Source organism: Cyprinodon tularosa, unplaced genomic scaffold (assembly GCF_016077235.1).
Source record: "Cyprinodon tularosa strain WSP-4 unplaced genomic scaffold, ASM1607723v1 ctg776, whole genome shotgun sequence".
In the NCBI taxonomy this organism is placed as follows: Eukaryota; Metazoa; Chordata; class Actinopteri; order Cyprinodontiformes; family Cyprinodontidae; genus Cyprinodon; species Cyprinodon tularosa.
The window spans coordinates 85,882-109,190 of NW_024039536.1; the positions used below are offsets into that span (position 1 = coordinate 85,882).

The window sequence follows — 23,309 nt, forward strand, 5'->3', positions numbered from 1 at the left end:
GGAATAATATGGATTCTAAAATTGGCTAAACAAAAATCCTTTATTCGTGCTCAATATGCATCCATCTTAAAGAGCAGAGCCTCACTCATTTCAATTTAACACATCGCCTTGTAACCTACCTGCGATGGTCCAGATTAGAAGTCTTTTTTGGCATGTCAAGGGATGTTGTTTTCTTCTTTTTTTTTAGGGAATCATCCCAAGAGGCCTGTTTAGTATAAAAAAAGCATTGCGTATCACCAGAGAGAAGAAGATGCCCACAGTGAGACACAGCGGTGCCTTTCTATGTATTTCTATTTCTCTATGTTGTATAAAGCCCAACTACTGCAGTAAATGCAGTCAGATTCAATGATTAAAATGCTACAAACATCAGTTAAGAGAAGCTGGACATTTTAGTCAGTGAAACTAAAATATGTAAGATTTAGCTGTATTATTCAGCCTATAGCTTTGAATGCCTTCTGTGCCCTTATTGTTTCTATGTGTTTTTAAAACTTTTGTCATAACAAAACACTTTTTTAGGGGAAATTTGGCCCACATATCTGATGACTTTAATGAGAAGTCTGAAGGACATGTCTAACAATCAATAATGTCAAAATAAGAGAAACGACTGAGCTGTTTTTTCCTGTCGTCAAGATTTGTGAGCCGATTTTACCCTGACAGCGGAGAAAATACACGATTACAGTCTGGACTTTCTGTCATTTCTCATTTATCAACTGATGACTGACATCAGAAGTGACAGAGAGAAGGTGAGGGCACTGAGACGACTGCTGCATTTTAATTTGATGGAAATTCAAGGTTAAATTTACAGTCCAACTTTTAGCTACTTGTTGTTGTGCCTTCTTTTTACGCTACTAATATAATTACCGTTCCCATATCGGTTACGGCTTAACCTAGTTACAAGTGCATATAAGGTGACCTATTTTTATTAATGATGATATTCTGGCCTCAAATGGTCAAAAAATACAAGTGCACATGGCTCCTTATTGGAAGAAAGACCCAATTCACTTTATTTATCAAATAATTAATAAACTTATCTGTGATGTGATAAAGAATTTTTTATTTTTCCTTCAGTCCAAAACAATGCACTTTATCCCCCAACATTCAATATAGACTGCTAATGTCATTCTTCCTGGCATCATAGGGGTCAAATCCCTTATATAATATTATTTAGGTTTTATACGTTAATTCAGTTCAGACTGCTGCTGCATTCCAGATATAGGCATTTCTTTATATGCAACTTAATTTTCTATTTGTATTTTTGTTTTAATTTAGAGCTGGAAAAAAACAACTCGAACCAAGAACCAACTTGCCAACCCACAAAGTAAAAATTCTTAAGTACTAGCACTACTTTGTGTAGCTTTGTAAAAGATTCGCAAGAAAGATTTCAATTTTATGTCAGTTTTTCTAAATTATATATCTCGCATATGTTTTTTTTCATTTTTTTTTTTTTATCATATCTGGAAATGAAGCCACAACCTTACAAGTCATTAAACCAGTTGGATTTGCAAGTTCTTCTGCCAAGTTATATATTTATATATTTATATCTGTTTTGCTTTTTTATAGTGTGAACAATAAAGTAACCATTTCCTTAAATAGAGATTATGCTTAAAATATGTCTTGGGTATTTTATAAAATACAGATTATAATAAAATAATTTTCTTTGCTGGATTTTAAAAGGTTTTACAAGCAAATTTGGTTTGAAGTGGGAATAGCTTCAGCTCTAATGTACATTTATGGTACATTCGGGATAATTTTTATGAGGTTGTATGTGGGAGTTTCATTTCCAAGTACACATTTTAATGCGCTAGATATTTTCTTATAATATTTAAATATATAGATTAAAACGGAATACATTATATTAACACTTTGTTTGTCATAAACTACATGCATATGTAACAACTAGAAATGAATGTGACTTTTTCAGAAAATGTCTAATTTCCGAGTTACTTTGAACGCACCGTGTGGTTTGTCGTTCTAGTTTGCGGTGCTGTGATTGGCTCATTCTTCTGGCGCCAAGAACAAGGAAGTGTAGTCGGAAGAGCTGCAAGTGAGGAGACGTTTGCTGTTTTTATTCCGATAACTGCTTACATTTGGCTGCGCGTTTAAACACATGGAGACGCCGTCTTATTTTCCCGTACCTCCCGGTGTGGGGATGGAGGAGAATTTTTTATCTCTCGATGACATTTTGCTTTCCCAGGAGAGGCTGCCTGTTCGAACGGAGTGTGTTTTTCCACGGCTTGGATTCCTGGAGAAGTCCAGTGACTCGCAGGACATTCCGGAGGTCAGTGAAGCAGAGGATTTATATCAAAGTCACTGTTTGTTCCATTAATTTTTCTAAAAGTGGCCGATATACGCATACACATGATCACGTAAGTCTTTTCGTCGACCTTTTGCATGTGTATGAAAGATGATTTTTGTCTTTTAAGAATGAACAACGAATCAGATGTGAATTCGGCACATTTCTTCTGCTTTTGCGTTATATTTGTTCAGAAACAATGCAGTTTGGCAATTACTGGGCGACATAAACAATTTCAGCTAGAAATATGAGGTTCCGTTGGTATCAAAAACAAGCAGATGTAAAATGTCTAGATGTTGTGCTGTTTGTTGCTGCATATGTCTTTGCTGCATATGTCTTTGCTGCATATGTCGATGTTGATTATGTTTATGCTGCATATGTCTATGCTGCATATGTCTATGCTGCATATGTAGATGTTGCATATGTAGATGTTGCATATGTCTAATGCTGCATGTTTAGATTCTGCATCTATGTTGCATATGTAGATTCTGCATTTATCTATGTTGCATATGTCTGTGCTGCATATGTAGATTCTGCGTTTATCTATGTTGCATATGTCTGTGCTGCATATGTAGATTCTGCGTTTATCTATGTTGCATATGTCTGTGCTGCATATGTAGATTCTGCGTTTATCTATGTTGCATATGTCTGTGCTGCATATGTAGATTCTGCATTTATCTATGTTGCATATGTCTGTGCTGCATATGTAGATTCTGCATTTATCTATGTTGCATATGTCTGTGCTGCATATGTAGATTCTGCGTTTATCTATGTTGCATATGTCTGTGCTGCATATGTAGATTCTGCATTTAGCTATGTTGCATATGTCTGTGCTGCATATGTCTATATTGCACATGTCTAAGCAGCATATGTCTATGTTGCACATGTCTATGTTGCACATGTCTAAGCAGCATATGTCTATATTGCATATGTCTATATTGCATATGTCTATATTGCATATGTCTATATTGCACAAGTCTATATTGCACATGTCTATATTGCACATGTCTATATTGCACATATCTAAGCAGCATATGTCTATGTTGCACATGTCTATATTGCACATGTCTAAGCAGCATATGTCTATGTTGCACATGTCTATGTTGCACATGTCTATATTGCACATGTCTAAGCAGCATATGTCTATGTTGTACATGTCTATGTTGCACATGTCTAAGCACCATATGTCTATGTTGCACATGTCTATATTGCACATGTCTAAGCAGCACATGTCTATATTGCACATGTCTATAATGCACATGTCTAAGCAGCATATGTCTATGTTGCACATGTCTATATTGCACATGTCTATATTGCACATGTCTAATCAGCACATGTCTATATTGCACATGTCTAAGCAGCATATGTCTATGTTGCATATGTCTATATTGCACATGTCTATATTGTACATGTCTATATTGCACATGTGTAAGCAGCATATGTCTATGTTGCACATGTCTATATAGCACATGTCTAAGCAGCATATGTCTACGTTGCACATGTCTATATTGCATATGTCTAAGCAGCATATGTCTATGTTGCACATGTCTAAGCAGCATATGTCTATGTTGCACATGTCTAAGCACCATATGTCTATGTTGCACATGTCTATGTTGCACATGTCTATATAGCACATGTCTAAGCACCATATGTCTATGTTGCACATGTCTATATAGCACATGTCTAAGCAGCATATGTCTATGTTGCACATGTCTATGTTGCACATGTCTAAGCACCATATGTCTATGTTGCACATGTCTATATAGCACATGTCTAAGCAGCATATGTCTATGTTGCACATGTCTATATAGCACATGTCTAAGCAGCATATGTCTATGTTGCACATGTCTAAGCAGCATATGTCTATGTTGCACATGTCTATATAGCACATGTCTAAGCAGCATATGTCTATGTTGCACATGTCTAAGCAGCATATGTCTATGTTGCACATGTCTATATAGCACATGTCTAAGCAGCATATGTCTATGTTGCACATGTCTATATAGCACATGTCTAAGCAGCATATGTCTATGTTGCACATGTCTATAATGCACATGTCTAAGCAGCATATGTCTATGTTGCACATGTCTATATTGCACATGTCTATATTGCACATGTCTAATCAGCACATGTCTATATTGCACATGTCTAAGCAGCATATGTCTATGTTGCATATGTCTATATTGCACATGTCTATATTGTACATGTCTATATTGCACATGTGTAAGCAGCATATGTCTATGTTGCACATGTCTATATAGCACATGTCTAAGCAGCATATGTCTACGTTGCACATGTCTATATTGCATATGTCTAAGCAGCATATGTCTATGTTGCACATGTCTAAGCAGCACATGTCTATATTGCACATGTCTATAATGCACATGTCTAAGCAGCATATGTCTATGTTGCACATGTCTATATTGCACATGTCTATATTGCACATGTCTAATCAGCACATGTCTATATTGCACATGTCTAAGCAGCATATGTCTATGTTGCATATGTCTATATTGCACATGTCTATATTGTACATGTCTATATTGCACATGTGTAAGCAGCATATGTCTATGTTGCACATGTCTATATAGCACATGTCTAAGCAGCATATGTCTACGTTGCACATGTCTATATTGCATATGTCTAAGCAGCATATGTCTATGTTGCACATGTCTAAGCAGCATATGTCTATGTTGCACATGTCTAAGCACCATATGTCTATGTTGCACATGTCTATGTTGCACATGTCTATATAGCACATGTCTAAGCAGCATATGTCTATGTTGCACATGTCTATATAGCACATGTCTAAGCAGCATATGTCTATGTTGCACATGTCTAAGCAGCATATGTCTATGTTGCACATGTCTATATAGCACATGTCTAAGCAGCATATGTCTATGTTGCACATGTCTAAGCAGCATATGTCTATGTTGCACATGTCTATATAGCACATGTCTAAGCAGCATATGTCTATGTTGCACATGTCTATATAGCACATGTCTAAGCAGCATATGTCTATGTTGCACATGTCTAAGCAGCATATGTCTATGTTGCACATGTCTAAGCAGCATATGTCTATGTTGCACATGTCTATGTTGCACATGTCTAAGCAGCATATGTCTATGTTGCACATGTCTATATAGCACATGTCTAAGCACCATATGTCTATGTTGCACATGTCTATATAGCACATGTGTAAGCAGCATATGTCTATGTTGCACATGTCTATATTGCATATGTCTAAGCAGCATATGTCTATGTTGTACATGTCTATGTTGCACATGTCTAAGCACCATATGTCTATGTTGCACATGTCTATATAGCACATGTCTAAGCACCATATGTCTATGTTGCACATGTCTATATAGCACATGTCTAAGCACCATATGTCTATGTTGCACATGTCTATATAGCACATGTCTAAGCAGCATATGTCTATGTTGCACATGTCTATGTTGCACATGTCTAAGCACCATATGTCTATGTTGCACATGTCTATATAGCACATGTCTAAGCAGCATATGTCTATGTTGCACATGTCTATATAGCACATGTCTAAGCAGCATATGTCTATGTTGCACATGTCTATATAGCACATGTCTAAGCAGCATATGTGTATGTTGCACATGTCTAAGCAGCATATGTCTATGTTGCACATGTCTATATAGCACATGTCTAAGCAGCATATGTCTATGTTGCACATGTCTATATAGCACATGTCTAAGCAGCATATGTCTATGTTGCACATGTCTATATAGCACATGTCTAAGCAGCATATGTCTATGTTGCACATGTCTATGTAGCACATGTCTAAGCAGCATATGTCTATGTTGCACATGTCTATGTTGCACATGTCTATGTTGCACATGTCTATATTGCACATGTCTATATTGCACATGTCTATATTGCACATATCTAAGCAGCATATGTCTATGTTGCACATGTCTATATTGCACATGTCTAAGCAGCACATGTCTATATTGCACATGTCTATATTGCACATGTCTAAGCAGCATATGTCTATGTTGCATATGTCTATATTGCACATGTCTATATTGTACATGTCTATATTGCACATGTGTAAGCAGCATATGTCTATGTTGCACATGTCTATATAGCACATGTCTAAGCAGCATATGTCTACGTTGCACATGTCTAAGCAGCATATGTCTATGTTGCACATGTCTAAGCACCATATGTCTATGTTGCACATGTCTATGTTGCACATGTCTATATAGCACATGTCTAAGCACCATATGTCTATGTTGCACATGTCTATATAGCACATGTCTAAGCAGCATATGTCTATGTTGCACATGTCTATGTTGCACATGTCTAAGCACCATATGTCTATGTTGCACATGTCTATATAGCACATGTCTAAGCAGCATATGTCTATGTTGCACATGTCTATATAGCACATGTCTAAGCAGCATATGTCTATGTTGCACATGTCTAAGCAGCATATGTCTATGTTGCACATGTCTATATAGCACATGTCTAAGCAGCATATGTCTATGTTGCACATGTCTATATAGCACATGTCTAAGCAGCATATGTCTATGTTGCACATGTCTAAGCAGCATATGTCTATGTTGCACATGTCTATATAGCACATGTCTAAGCAGCATATGTCTATGTTGCACATGTCTATGTTGCACATGTCTAAGCCGCATATGTCTATGTTGCACATGTCTATATAGCACATGTCTAAGCACCATATGTCTATGTTGCACATGTCTATATAGCACATGTGTAAGCAGCATATGTCTATGTTGCACATGTCTATATTGCATATGTCTAAGCAGCATATGTCTATGTTGCACATGTCTATATAGCACATGTCTAAGCAGCATATGTCTATGTTGCACATGTCTAAGCAGCATATGTCTATGTTGCACATGTCTATATAGCACATGTCTAAGCAGCATGTCTATGTTGCACATGTCTATGTTGCACATGTCTAAGCAGCATATGTCTATGTTGCACATGTCTATATAGCACATGTCTAAGCACCATATGTCTATGTTGCACATGTCTATATTGCATATGTCTAAGCAGCATATGTCTATGTTGTACATGTCTATGTTGCACATGTCTAAGCACCATATGTCTATGTTGCACATGTCTATGTTGCACATGTCTAAGCACCATATGTCTATGTTGCACATGTCTATATAGCACATGTCTAAGCACCATATGTCTATGTTGCACATGTCTATATAGCACATGTCTAAGCAGCATATGTCTATGTTGCACATGTCTATGTTGCACATGTCTAAGCACCATATGTCTATGTTGCACATGTCTATATAGCACATGTCTAAGCAGCATATGTCTATGTTGCACATGTCTATATAGCACATGTCTAAGCAGCATATGTCTATGTTGCACATGTCTATATAGCACATGTCTAAGCAGCATATGTGTATGTTGCACATGTCTAAGCAGCATATGTCTATGTTGCACATGTCTATATAGCACATGTCTAAGCAGCATATGTCTATGTTGCACATGTCTATATAGCACATGTCTAAGCAGCATATGTCTATGTTGCACATGTCTATATAGCACATGTCTAAGCAGCATATGTCTATGTTGCACATGTCTAAGCAGCATATGTCTATGTTGCACATGTCTATATTGCATATGTCTAAGCAGCATATGTCTATGTTGCACATGTCTATATAGCACATGTCTAAGCACCATATGTCTATGTTGCACATGTCTATATAGCACATGTCTAAGCAGCATATGTCTATGTTGCACATGTCTATATAGCACATGTCTAAGCAGCATATGTCTATGTTGCACATGTCTAAGCAGCATATGTCTATGTTGCACATGTCTATATAGCACATGTCTAAGCAGCATATGTCTATGTTGCACATGTCTATATAGCACATGTCTAAGCAGCATATGTCTTTGTTGCACATGTCTAAGCAGCATATGTCTATGTTGCACATGTCTATATAGCACATGTCTAAGCAGCATATGTCTATGTTGCACATGTCTATATAGCACATGTCTAAGCAGCATATGTCTATGTTGCACATGTCTATATAGCACATGTCTAAGCAGCATATGTCTATGTTGCACATGTCTATATTGCACATGTCTATATTGCACATGTCTATATTGCACATGTCTATATTGCACATGTCTAAGCAGCATATGTCTATGTTGCACATGTCTATATTGCACATGTCTAAGCAGTCTAAGCAGCATATGTCTATGTTGCACATGTCTATATAGCACATGTCTAAGCAGCATATGTCTATGTTGCACATGTCTATATAGCACATGTCTAAGCAGCATATGTCTATGTTGCACATGTCTATGTTGCACATGTCTATATTGCACATGTCTATATTGCACATGTCTATATTGCACATATCTAAGCAGCATATGTCTATGTTGCACATGTCTATATTGCACATGTCTAAGCAGCACATGTCTATATTGCACATGTCTATATTGCACATGTCTAAGCAGCATATGTCTATGTTGCACATGTCTATATTGCACATGTCTATATTGCACATGTCTAAGCAGCACATGTCTATATTGTACATGTCTATATTGCACATGTCTAAGCAGCATATGTCTATATTGCACATGTCTATATTGCACATGTCTATATTGCACATTTCTAAGCAGCATATGTCTATGTTGCACATGTCTATATAGCACATGTCTAAGCAGCATATGTCTATGTTGCACATGTCTATGTTGCACATGTCTATGTTGCACATGTCTATGTTGCACATGTCTATATTGCACATGTCTATATTGCACATATCTAAGCAGCATATGTCTATGTTGCACATGTCTATATTGCACATGTCTAAGCAGCACATGTCTAAGCAGCACATGTCTATATTGCACATGTCTATATTGCACATGTCTAAGCAGCATATGTCTATGTTGCATATGTCTATATTGCACATGTCTATATTGTACATGTCTATATTGCACATGTGTAAGCAGCATATGTCTATGTTGCACATGTCTATATAGCACATGTCTAAGCAGCATATGTCTAAGCAGCATATGTCTATGTTGCACATGTCTAAGCAGCATATGTCTATGTTGCACATGTCTAAGCAGCATATGTCTATGTTGCACATGTCTAAGCACCATATGTCTATGTTGCACATGTCTATGTTGCACATGTCTATATAGCACATGTCTAAGCAGCATATGTCTATGTTGCACATGTCTATGTTGCACATGTCTAAGCACCATATGTCTATGTTGCACATGTCTATATAGCACATGTCTAAGCAGCATATGTCTATGTTGCACATGTCTATATAGCACATGTCTAAGCAGCATATGTCTATGTTGCACATGTCTATGTTGCACATGTCTAAGCACCATATGTCTATGTTGCACATGTCTATATAGCACATGTCTAAGCAGCATATGTCTATGTTGCACATGTCTATATAGCACATGTCTAAGCAGCATATGTCTATGTTGCACATGTCTAAGCAGCATATGTCTATGTTGCACATGTCTATATAGCACATGTCTAAGCAGCATATGTCTATGTTGCACATGTCTAAGCAGCATATGTCTATGTTGTAAATGTCTATATAGCACATGTCTAAGCAGCATATGTCTATGTTGCACATGTCTATGTTGCACATGTCTAAGCAGCATATGTCTATGTTGCACATGTCTATATAGCACATGTCTAAGCAGCATATGTCTATGTTGCACATGTCTATATAGCACATGTGTAAGCAGCATATGTCTATGTTGCATATGTCTATATTGCATATGTCTAAGCAGCATATGTCTATGTTGTACATGTCTATGTTGCACATGTCTAAGCACCATATGTCTATGTTGCACATGTCTATGTTGCACATGTCTAAGTACCATATGTCTATGTTGCACATGTCTATATAGCACATGTCTAAGCACCATATGTCTATGTTGCACATGTCTATATAGCACATGTCTAAGCAGCATATGTCTATGTTGCACATGTCTATGTTGCACATGTCTAAGCAGCATATGTCTATGTTGCACATGTCTATATAGCACATGTCTAAGCAGCATATGTCTATGTTGCACATGTCTATATAGCACATGTCTAAGCAGCATATGTGTATGTTGCACATGTCTATATAGCACATGTCTAAGCAGCATATGTCTATGTTGCACATGTCTATATAGCACATGTCTAAGCAGCATATGTCTATGTTGCACATGTCTAAGCAGCATATGTCTATGTTGCACATGTCTATATAGCACATGTCTAAGCAGCATATGTCTATGTTGCACATGTCTATATAGCACATGTCTAAGCAGCATATGTCTATGTTGCACATGTCTATATAGCACATGTCTAAGCAGCATATGTCTATGTTGCACATGTCTAAGCAGCATATGTCTATGTTGCACATGTCTATATTGCATATGTCTAAGCAGCATATGTCTATGTTGCACATGTCTATATAGCACATGTCTAAGCACCATATGTCTATGTTGCACATGTCTATATAGCACATGTCTAAGCAGCATATGTCTATGTTGCACATGTCTATATAGCACATGTCTAAGCAGCATATGTCTATGTTGCACATGTCTATATAGCACATGTCTAAGCAGCATATGTCTATGTTGCACATGTCTATATAGCACATGTCTAAGCAGCATATGTCTATGTTGCACATGTCTAAGCAGCATATGTCTATGTTGCACATGTCTAAGCAGCATATGTCTATGTTGCACATGTCTATATAGCACATGTCTAAGCAGCATATGTCTATGTTGCACATGTCTATATAGCACATGTCTAAGCAGCATATGTCTATGTTGCACATGTCTATATAGCACATGTCTAAGCAGCATATGTCTATGTTGCACATGTCTAAGCAGCATATGTCTATGTTGCACATGTCTATATAGCACATGTCTAAGCAGCATATGTCTATGTTGCACATGTCTATGTTGCACATGTCTAAGCAGCATATGTCTATGTTGCACATGTCTATATAGCACATGTCTAAGCAGCATATGTCTATGTTGCACATGTCTATATAGCACATGTCTAAGCAGCATATGTCTATGTTGCACATGTCTATATAGCACATGTCTAAGCAGCATATGTCTATGTTGCACATGTCTAAGCAGCATATGTCTATGTTGCACATGTCTATATAGCACATGTCTAAGCAGCATATGTCTATGTTGCACTTGTCCATATAGCACATGTGTAAGCAGCATATGTCTATGTTGCACATGTCTATTTTGCATATGTCTATGTTGCACATGTCTATGTTGCACATGTCTAAGCACCATATGTCTATGTTGCACATGTCTATATAGCACATGTCTAAGCAGCATATGTCTATGTTGCACATGTCTATGTTGCACATGTCTAAGCACCATATGTCTATGTTGCACATGTCTATATAGCACATGTCTAAGCATCATATGTCTATGTTGCACATGTCTATATAGCACATGTCTAAGCAGCATATGTCTATGTTGCACATGTCTAAGCAGCATATGTCTATGTTGCACATGTCTATATAGCACATGTCTAAGCAGCATATGTCTATGTTGCACATGTCTATATAGCACATGTCTAAGCAGCATATGTCTATGTTGCACATGTCTAAGCAGCATATGTCTATGTTGCACATGTCTATATAGCACATGTCTAAGCAGCATATGTCTATGTTGCACATGTCTATATAGCACATGTCTAAGCAGCATATGTCTATGTTGCACATGTCTAAGCAGCATATGTCTATGTTGCACATGTCTATATAGCACATGTCTAAGCAGCATATGTCTATGTTGCACATGTCTATATAGCACATGTCTAAGCAGCATATGTCTATGTTGCACATGTCTAAGCAGCATATGTCTATGTTGCACATGTCTATATAGCACATGTCTAAGCAGCATATGTCTATGTTGCACATGTCTATGTTGCACATGTCTAAGCACCATATGTCTATGTTGCACATGTCTATATAGCACATGTCTAAGCACCATATGTCTATGTTGCACTTGTCCATATAGCACATGTGTAAGCAGCATATGTCTATGTTGCACATGTCTATATTGCATATGTCTAAGCAGCATATGTCTATGTTGCACATGTCTATGTTGCACATGTCTAAGCACCATATGTCTATGTTGCACATGTCTATATAGCACATGTCTAAGCAGCATATGTCTATGTTGCACATGTCTATGTTGCACATGTCTAAGCACCATATGTCTATGTTGCACATGTCTATATAGCACATGTCTAAGCATCATATGTCTATGTTGCACATGTCTATATAGCACATGTCTAAGCAGCATATGTCTATGTTGCACATGTCTAAGCAGCATATGTCTATGTTGCACATGTCTATATAGCACATGTCTAAGCAGCATATGTCTATGTTGCACATGTCTATATAGCACATGTCTAAGCAGCATATGTCTATGTTGCACATGTCTAAGCAGCATATGTCTATGTTGCACATGTCTATATAGCACATGTCTAAGCAGCATATGTCTATGTTGCACATGTCTATGTTGCACATGTCTAAGCAGCATATGTCTATGTTGCACATGTCTATATAGCACATGTCTAAGCACCATATGTCTATGTTGCACATGTCTATATAGCACATGTGTAAGCAGCATATGTCTATGTTGCACATGTCTATATTGCATATGTCTAAGCAGCATATGTCTATGTTGCACATGTCTATGTTGCACATGTCTAAGCACCATATGTCTATGTTGCACATGTCTAAGCACCATATGTCTATGTTGCACATGTCTATATAGCACATGTCTAAGCACCATATGTCTATGTTGCATATGTCTAAGCACCATATGTCTATGTTGCACATGTCTATATTGCATATGTCTAAGCAGCATATGTCTATGTTGCACATGTCTATATAGCACATGTCTAAGCAGCATATGTCTATGTTGCACATGTCTAAGCACCATATGTCTATGTTGCACATGTCTATATAGCACATGTCTAAGCACCATATGTCTATGTTGCATATGTCTAAGCACCATATGTCTATGTTGCACATGTCTATATTGCATATGTCTAAGCAGCATATGTCTATGTTGCACATGTCTATGTTGCACATGTCTAAGCACCATATGTCTATGTTGCACATGTCTAAGCACCATATGTCTATGTTGCACATGTCTATATAGCACATGTCTAAGCACCATATGTCTATGTTGCATATGTCTAAGCAGCATATGTCTATGTTGCACATGTCTATGTTGCACATGTCTAAGCACCATATGTCTATGTTGCATGTCTAAGCACCATATGTCTATGTTGCACATGTCTATATAGCACATGTCTAAGCACCATATGTCTATGTTGCATATGTCTAAGCAGCATATGTCTATGTTGCACATGTCTATGTTGCACATGTCTAAGCACCATATGTCTATGTTGCACATGTCTAAGCACCATATGTCTATGTTGCACATGTCTAAGCACCATATGTCTATGTTGCACATGTCTATATAGCACATGTCTAAGCACCATATGTCTATGTTGCATATGTAGATGCTGCATTGGTTAATGCCTTTGCTCTCAGCGGTTGGTCCATGTCATTGGTCTTTGATGCCTGTTCCTCTCGCCGTTACAAACAATGGAAGTAGATTATTTTGTGTTTATTAGAAAGTACTGGAAGGTTGTCTTTTCATTATCAATAGCTCCAAAATGTTCTTTCCTTTTAGGGTACAAAGATGGAGATTCCTCTGTGGCTCTCTAAGGGTCTGTATGAGAGGAAGAGGAAGGTGCTGACTGTGGAGCTTCCTAAAGTCTACAAAGAGGGCTGGAGGACGGTGTTCTCAGCTGATCCCAACGTGGTGGACCTGCATAAGATGGGGCCCTACTACTATGGCCTGGGTTCCCAGATGCTACATTTTGACAGCCCCGAAAACCCAGACATTGCAAAGACTTTGCTGCAGGTACAACAGAAAAGGAGGTCCTGCAGTTATTACTGGCATTAATCAGTTACCTCAGAGTGGACATTTATATATCCATTTTGATCAGATAAGTGACATCGGTGCATAATGTGGTATGAAAAGCATCTAGAATAAGTGTGTCTGGCCCTTTGGTGGAGCAACAACCTGCTCACTTCTCATGAAGACAGAAACTAATTGGTTTCTTCATTAAATGAACATTTAACAAAAGTACACATCAGGATGGTTTATTAACTGCCCCCAACAGCTGGCATTGGTGTTTAATTTGGTCTGTAAATAAGAAGTTCAAGGCAGAATTTTAAAGGCATTGTTGTAATCGCGTTGATGCTTTAATGTCTTCCAGCGAAGGCGTCTATGTTTACCAAAGTGTTGAGACTACCCTTGTCAATGTGTTCAGTGACATGCAGTGTTTGCCAACGCTGATCACTCTACTTACTTAGAGCGCCTGGAAAACTGGGATTACCTTTCTGATCCAGAACTTTACTGGTTTAAATCCAGTGATGCATTAATGAGGCATCTTGAATCGTTTCGATACATTACCAAACTGAATTAATACAGCCTTGATACTCTCTCACAGAATACTGACACCTGCTGGACCTTTAAAGACACTACAGGCAGCTTATTTGACAGGCTAAACTGAATTGATTTGATGACCTAATACGATGATATCATTTAAGTTATTGTAAGTTAAATTGGATTATTTCATATCAGTGCTTAAATTGAAAATATCTTTAATATTTTTAGATGCAGCCTATAAATAATTGAAGCATTTATCATAATGTAAAAATTTAGGGGAAAATGTGAATGAGGATGCTTGTGGAATAGGATTTTAAGTCATAATTTTAAAACGGTAAGTATTGTAAAAACAGTAAATTAACTAAGAGTCAGTTTGAAATGAACTTTAATTCAGATAAGTTGAGCGATAACTGAGAGGAAAAGGATGACACAATAAGAAAATTAAAATAAAAACACAACGTTTAAGGCTGCTCTAAAATTCTTGATAATTTTTTTTAGCAGATGCTAAAAGATGTTTTTAAACACAGTTTATTGTGTCAGTCAGTTTGAAACAACTCCTGTAACAACGCACTCTGATAGAGCATTTTGCACTATGGGCTCCATGTGTGCACCGATGCATCGGGGCTGCTGGACCCATCACTATTTCAATATTTTTGTGTCATTAGGTAACTTCACATCAGAGACCATAAAATATCAAATGTGGCATTTCCCATTTGCAGGGCATATACTGTGCGATGTCTTCAATCGTTGCACGCAGCTACAGCTTGAATTGTACAAAAACATTGCAGGGTTTAAACGTTCGCAGCTCATGATGCATGTTCTCACACTGTGCGGCCCGACGCTCTGATGAAATGTTATGACGGCTGACTGAATTTCAAACATGTTTGATTTTCTCCCAACCTTATGATTCCTGATCGGGAGGTAGTTCTGAGAGGCTGATCGTCCCTCATTACCTCCTGTATACTACACTCCGCCCGATCAAAGATTCTAGCACGACTAGAGAATCGGCCCGAAAAAGAAAAAAAATTCATACAGTATGCCCGGCCTTAGGGAACCCTCATATTTAATATCTACAGGGTTTCCGCGCGTCATTAAAAATCATTAAAGTCATTCAATTATAATTCTTTTTAAATCAAGGCCTTATTTGGCATTAAAATTAATTCAATATGATTATTGTGAAATTTAAAATGCTTAAAAAATAATAATTTGTTTCTAAAAACAATTGTAAGATATATCAAATCTAGCTGGTTCTGCGTGTTTTTGTGGACCTGCTTCCGGTTGATCATAAACCCGCATGTTTGGAAAAGAAGCTCAAGGCAGGGGAAAGAGAATGGGCAAAATGCTAATTTCAACAAAAGTGGCTGAAAAATGTGGAATTTGCGACATGGCTGCAGCCTGTCGACTATAAAGATGATGAAGGACTTTGCTGTGTTTTTTATGTGTATGTGTATTTATTGGAGATCCAATAAATATCAACGTAAGTTACCATATCTTTGCAAGCAATATGAAGCTGTACATAATGACATCACAAGGTGACATTGGAGCCATGACAGCTCAGAGTAAATACACAGTAGAAATAGAAGTATAGATGGGACAACATTTTCTTCAGCTGAATCGAAACAAAAATTAATTATGGAATCAAAGGATTTATAAGTTAGCACCCAGCTTCAGTTAATCAAGCTAGAAAGCAGCAATCAGGCTCTAAGTCTGGGTTCAGTGAGGACTCAGACCTGAACCTTCAGAGGCTCATAAAGACGGGAACAAAGTCGGCCCTCTATAACCTAAAGAATATCTCAAGGATTTAAGGACTAATGTCTCTGGACTTTGATAAACTAATTCCTGCTTCGTTAATATTTAGTAAAATTGATCCCTGCAGCGGTGCCTTCACAGATCGGCCTAGAAAGTGGATCAGACAGATGCAACTGATCCAGAATCCTGCTGCCTGCATCCTAACTAAACCTAAGAAAGTCGAGGAGATCAGTCCAGTCATAAATTCCTTCCTCTGGCTCCTCGTATCTCAGAGAATCGACTTAAGTCCTTCTGTTCATCTAGAAATCACTGAATAGCTTCGCTCCAAAATACATTAGACTTGTTGTCAGTGGATCAACAGCCAGACCTCTCAGGTCTACTGGGTTAAAATGTCCCGACAGAATCTAAGCCAAACCTGGAGAACTAGCTTTTAGTTCCTATGTTCCAATAATCTGTAATAATCTCTCAGAAAACGGTAAAATGTTGCTTTAGAGTGGCCTTTGACTGCTATTTAAAATGAAGTTTTGTGTCCTTTAATTTTATTCTTAAGAAAATTGGGAAGAAAATTATTTTTATTGTTTTGATAATCTTATCATTTTAATTTTTTTTGTACTAAAGTATAGGGATGCACGATATAATCGGCCCCCTATCGGTATCGGCCTTAAAACTGAATATCGGACATCGGCAACCCCACCAATATTTAACCCGATATTTGATCAGCTTCTGAGTTTCTAAAGTCTAAAAAAAAAAAAAATACTACTTCTTCTTCCTCAAAAACTTTTTTTTTTACAGAATTAAAAACTATTAAATATTGATACATTAAAACATCACAATATCTTCATATGCATATATATTGCTACGAAATCATTATCGTTATGCTACGAAATCCCCCAAAAATTCACGAAATGTTGCCATATTTTTATATGTTGATATATTGACGCGGTATCGATCTATTTTACTAACAAAACCTCACAAGAATTTGCAAAATATCACGAGAGTTTGTAACAGAACGATGAAATTTCACGAGATTTTGAAAGTAAAATAGATCGATACCGCGTTTTTAAAAATCTATTTGATATCAGCATATGAAAATATATTTGAGTTTATTATTTTTCAAAGTATCAGAAATGGATAATAAAACTGCTATTTTCAATGACTACTTATTTTTGTCCAGCTTTAACATTTTTCAGTTGAAAACAATAATTTCCCAGTTATAATTACTGCATAACAGTAAAATAAAGCTATAAGTCAATTTTGGGCTACATCCTATCCATATTGAAGAATAAGAAAAAAAAAAAAAAGAACTAAAAGTAAAATGAATAAAAAAAAAAAAAAGCCCATCCCATATAAAAAGTAAAGCACTCAGCTTCTCAAAGCAGCAGGATTAATTGGATACAACCATAGGTGTCTGTTCACGATGTCGCTCTGCAGGTTCCAGCAAACCAGGAGTCCATCAGTCCCGGCACAAGTTCTTAATAAAATTAGTAAAAGCATCTCAGATCTTTTCAAAAAGGTATTGATTTCCTGATATAAATACTATTCTTTCCATTGGCAAAGCAGATGCCTTCTTCAACCATTGGGAGGCGCCATGCCTGTTGACGTTCTTCCAAGGCTGTACACTCTTTTCACCTAAATGGCTTATGCTCTCTCACACTAAATTAAAACTATTCTGAGGGTCGGAAGCTAATGGGAACAATTTAGGATTCAATAAATTGGCGTACAGATATATATATTTTTATTTCATGTATTTTATTTATTTGATAAAATACAATTGATGAAATTAACCATAATAAGCAAATATACAATCTGAAACAGCAAAGCTGCTAAAATGGAGAAGTTAAAATCTTATAGGGACCTACCCCACTGCAATTAAGCTATTTTTTTCATCTACATCTCTCAACTCTTTCCAGATAAACACATTTCTCAGTACTTCCACATGCGGAGTAGCAAAGCCCCTTTAGAATGACACTTTACTCAAATAATTGGGATATTGCTATCATATTAATTCAGCTGCATAGCTGTAACCTACATGCATCCTAGCCGCTTGCATTTAGCGAAGGCTGTTTGTGGACATTGTGTGGGTTTTGGCGTAGGTCCTCCCTGTTCCTGTTCTCTTACAGGTCCCCATTCAATTACTATTTTTATGTTTTTTTTATTCGCTTAAATTATTTGTGTTGATTAATTATGTAAATAACTTTTTATACTGCAATGCAATTTTCTTCTTTTCTGTGCAGCACTCAAAATGTTTCGCTGCTGGAAAAAACCCAGGAGGTCTCTTGCTGACCGTGTTTCATGACATTAAAATATTTGTCCTTTAGTACAGTAAAGCGAAAGAAACCTAAATATAATTAGAGTTTAGCATGTTTAATGTTTTTCTGCTTCTTACAACTAATAAACAACAGAAATTAGGGATATTGACCACTATCACCACTAGAGGGAGCAGCAACCTCACAGCAAAGCTGTCAACACTGCTTATTGAAAAAATAACACTGATTGCTTTTCTTTATTTTTGACCACTTTCTACATTTTACATACAAATACAAATGTAGATACAATAAAAATTGAGCAAAAAGTATAAAGAATTGTGTTGTCAACTTTTTCAATATTATATTGCAACATTTGTTTTAATAACTGTTTTGCACACTTTTTTGGCTTTCTGTTACTGAGGCATTACAGACCTGAAGGACATCCTGATTTAATGATTTTTATTTTACTTCAGGGTATCACCACTCCTCTCAGCATTTTTCAGGTCACTGGTTGACTTGCTGTGACTGATTGACAACATTAAGAAACATCCCTTCAATTAAAATTCTCTTGATGCAATGTTCTTGCACCTCCCTCTGCCCTAAAGATGACCTTCTTACTCTGCCCTCCCTCCAGACGTTCATCGGCCGCTTTAGAAGAACAATGGACTCCTCTCAGAATGCCTACAATGAAGACACATCTGCTCTGGTGGGACGGCTGGACTGCTTGGAGAAGGTTCTGTTCAGGTCCGGTCAGAACGGCCTGAACGGCTTTCAGAGCTGGGAGAAGGGTCAGGCCTCGCAGCTCACAGCCTCCAGCCTGGTCCTGAACTACCGCAAGAGGAAGCTCATCGATGTTCAGGCCTGACCTCGGACCCTTAGGAGCACATTTACCTTGGACCTTCTCTAAACCCGACCCAATGCTGTCAGGAACAGAAACACCAGCTGGAGGGAAAACCCATTAAAACCTTTCATGTCTCAATGTTTTATCTTTCTGTGTGACTATAAATGAATGTTACATATTTTTGTTAAGATTAAAGAGATGTACTCATTTTAAAATGAGATAAAAAAAAATCAAGCATAACTTAACTTGTACAGTAAAGCTCAGCTTAACTTTGGTAAGAAAATAATAAAATAAAGCAGCGCACTCATTGATCTTCTTAACCTGCATCTGCTGCGTTGCTGTTGTTACAAGCTAATGATGTCAGTCCAGATGTTCTCCACAGCGGTGGGTTCTTCTGAAGCTGTGAAAGATGAATATTTGGGGTATATCATGATAGAGAAGCAAAGTCCATTTTTATTTTATATTTCTCATCGATAACGCAAAAAAAATTAAAGGTTATATGACAAATTCAGGCCCAGAAAGGCTGTGCAAGGCAGCTGGTAAACATTTGAAGGACTCCGCTTTAAAACTCTTATTCAATGCGTCGGTGTAATATTAAATATGTTTTCATAACTTATTAAAAACCTTTCAGTTAGAATTAGTATATAAGAACAGTAACAGATGATCTGCTCTCTATAGATTCATGGATATTCAATATCATCCTCTTATTACAATTTAGCAAAACTAAAGTGTGGTAAAGTTGGTGTTAAATTGTTGGAATCCACATTTTTGGTTAAAACTGCCAGACAAACATGGACACTGGAAAATAAAGTAAAGATGGAAATTAGAATTCAGGCCTTAAGTGCTAAAAATGAAGCATGGTTCCAAGCTAATGTAATTGGGTTAAATAAAAGTAGGGCTCAGCAAAATGGCTTGAAAATAAAATCTGATTTATTTATTTATTTTTGTCCTGTCTAGCAATGTTTCATTAACAATTGTCTTAATGCCAGAAAGAGCCCAACAGGTAGCTTTGGCCATAGCGCTGTCCTTGATTTATGTATGTAAATATATAAAACCATATCTCTGATTGAAAAGATTGTTTTCCTCTTTATTTCACATAAAAAAAGCGTTTGCTATGGGAGTTGGCCTGATTCAAAGTGCAGCTAAATCTCACCTGTAAAAGATGCAAGCAAAACAAGATGGCAGACGGGAAAGTGTAAAGCTAAGAACAGACTTCATCTGTGGAACTTTAAACTAGTTCAAATAAAATGAATAAATTAAAGTTTCTCGTCTCGCGGTAAAAATGTCCTATTTTCAATGTTTTGACAGTATTTTTCTAAACATATATTGAGGCCGTTCTTCACATTGTTAGGATGATTATCATTTATCATGTGTGAGTTTATTACACCTTAAGCTGCCTGTTGCGTGTCAGAACTAATGTTTTCTCAAATAGTTTATCTAATTAAGACAGTTTCTCAGTTATAATCTTTATTCTGTACGTACTGCAAATATTTGGGAATGCAATAAGAGCGGTGTCCTTCGGTTAACAACAAAGTGTAATATTTTGATACGGCTGGAGTCATGGATGTCCCCTCATCTGCTAACGTGTATGATGTTAATTGGGGCCAATTTCCAAGAAGTGAGCCCGGTTGGAAAGCAGCTGCTTTCTGTAATTCTAAGCAACTATTAGAATTATTTTTTTTCTATTAACATTATCTCCCAGATTCTGAACCAGATATCTTTAATCAAGGTGAGCTCTCTGCCATTTCAGCGCATCAGGTCTATTTGGGGCTGATTATTGCCGTTGATGTGCCCCAAATAGACCTAATATCTATCAATGTTTAGATTTTAAAGTTATACGGATCTTAAAAAGACAACAAATGGATCAATATGTTTGCATGTAAAAAAGATCTATGTTCTCAGTATTTTAAGAGTTAAACTGTCTTTCAACCCTCAAAGTTGCAATATTATTTGTGCTTTTTAACAAAAATTCAATAAGCAGTTCAGTTTTACATAGACCTTTTTTTCATATACCTCAGCATGCCCTGACTGTTTCTATCCACCAGGGCAGAGCTTGTTCAGTTTTGACAGCAGAGGGATTTCCCTACATCTTTATACAGTAGATATGGAGTCCAGGCAGGTTCCTCAGAGACCAAGACCAAAAAAGTAACTTTAGAATAAGACCTCTATTCCTGGACATTGTTTTTTCCCCCCAAAAAAATTATTATTGCGCAAAATTGATTTAATTAGATTGTTTACCTCAAACTATGTAGTACAAATTCATTAAAAAAATAACAAATATCTTATTTAATGCAATCAAGAATCAATAAGCAATCTCTGAACCAAGTTAATCAGCCTATGTTGCAAACTAATTGGTTAAAAAGGTTTACCAGAATTTTCTCTTCTTAAAAGCAAAATAAAAATATTTTTACTAATTTTCAGGATAAAAATGAAGAGTCAAAATGAGACTTTTAATTAAAGGTTTAATATTTAGTGCTCAGGATGAAAAAAAGACTGAAACGTCTAAAATCTAAATTGCTTATCTTTTTTTTATTTGTGGCAAAAATCGTGCCTTTATTTTGATAAAAACATCGGGGTCTCAAATTGACCTCAACTAAAATTTTCAAGGCCAACAAAACAAGACAGAAACGAGGAAAATATGTTTTTTCAGACTCGAGTAAGCCTATACTAAAGCCTTTTGAACCAAATCTTATAAACCGGAGGTCTTCAACAGGGGGTCCATGACCCCTAGGGGGTCCATGGAGGTACTGCATGGGGGTCGCAAAAGTTTTGGTTGATTAGATTTTTTTTTTATATTCCCTCCTGCAATTTTTTCCACTAATTGAAATGTGTTTAAATACATATTAACATGAATTCAACACTGTAGTAAACAGATAAATGAAGGCAGAAGATGTCTTTCATCAATGCTCACATTCAGCGACACACAGGAGCTCTTTCAAGCTGGACACCGTTTCATTCACAACACCTGTCCCATCAACCAGGAACCAGAATTAGAAATACTTTTATAATCCCAAAGCGAAATTACTCTCGTTACATTACTCCATGAAATAGAGTGACTATAGGACCAGTTTGACATAAAACAATTTCATACAATATATATAATTAGGGGGTCCCCGCTCCATCTCGCCATCAGTTTTGGGGTCCTTGGCCTGGAAAATGTTGTAGACCCCTGTCATAGACTATAAAAGATTTCAGCATGTATATAATCTCCAGTATTATCAGAACAAATTTACTCTGAGATCAGTTGATTGGTGATAGAATCCGATTGCTCTGTCAGGCTGTCTCTGACTCCTCTTGGCTGGGTTTGTTCGCTCACGCTGACCTGCCATTAGTTCTTCTAAAGGGTTCCATTATCTGACTTTAAAGAAAACCCCCGGACACATCCCCATTAATCTTTATGTTGGGTTGCTCCTTGTCTAAGGAAGAGATCTTCCTTCCACCTCTCAAGGATCCAGGTATAAACTGGTTTTGATCTTTGAATTTCCAGCATTAGGATGCACCGAGATCACCAAGCAGGTCAAACATAATAGAACTGATGTTTTCGGACCAGATTTAAACCATCCTGGAAACGAATTGACCAATTCCATGAGCCTAAATTTAAATAACACAATGAAACAGTGTTTGTGACAAAGAACCAAAATCTGGACACATGCATGTTTAGCAATTA

General features: G+C 36.9%; 1 protein-coding gene across 2 annotated transcripts; it reads left to right on the top strand.

Moving 5' to 3' along the window:
• Window positions 1-1,995: 1,995 nt before the first annotated feature.
• On the top strand, window positions 1,996-19,962 carry gins3 (GINS complex subunit 3). Of its 2 annotated transcripts, XM_038270760.1 has the most exons (3): window positions 1,996-2,278; window positions 14,042-14,275; window positions 19,436-19,962. In XM_038270760.1, the coding sequence occupies exons 1-3, from the start codon at window positions 2,108-2,110 to the stop codon at window positions 19,664-19,666; spliced, it is 636 nt and encodes a 211-aa protein (XP_038126688.1). In that variant the 5' UTR covers window positions 1,996-2,107; the 3' UTR covers window positions 19,667-19,962. The 2 variants fall into 2 exon arrangements, with proteins under 2 accessions (XP_038126688.1, XP_038126689.1); XM_038270761.1 differs by lacking the exon at window positions 14,042-14,275.
• The last annotated feature ends 3,347 nt before the right edge of the window (window positions 19,963-23,309 follow it).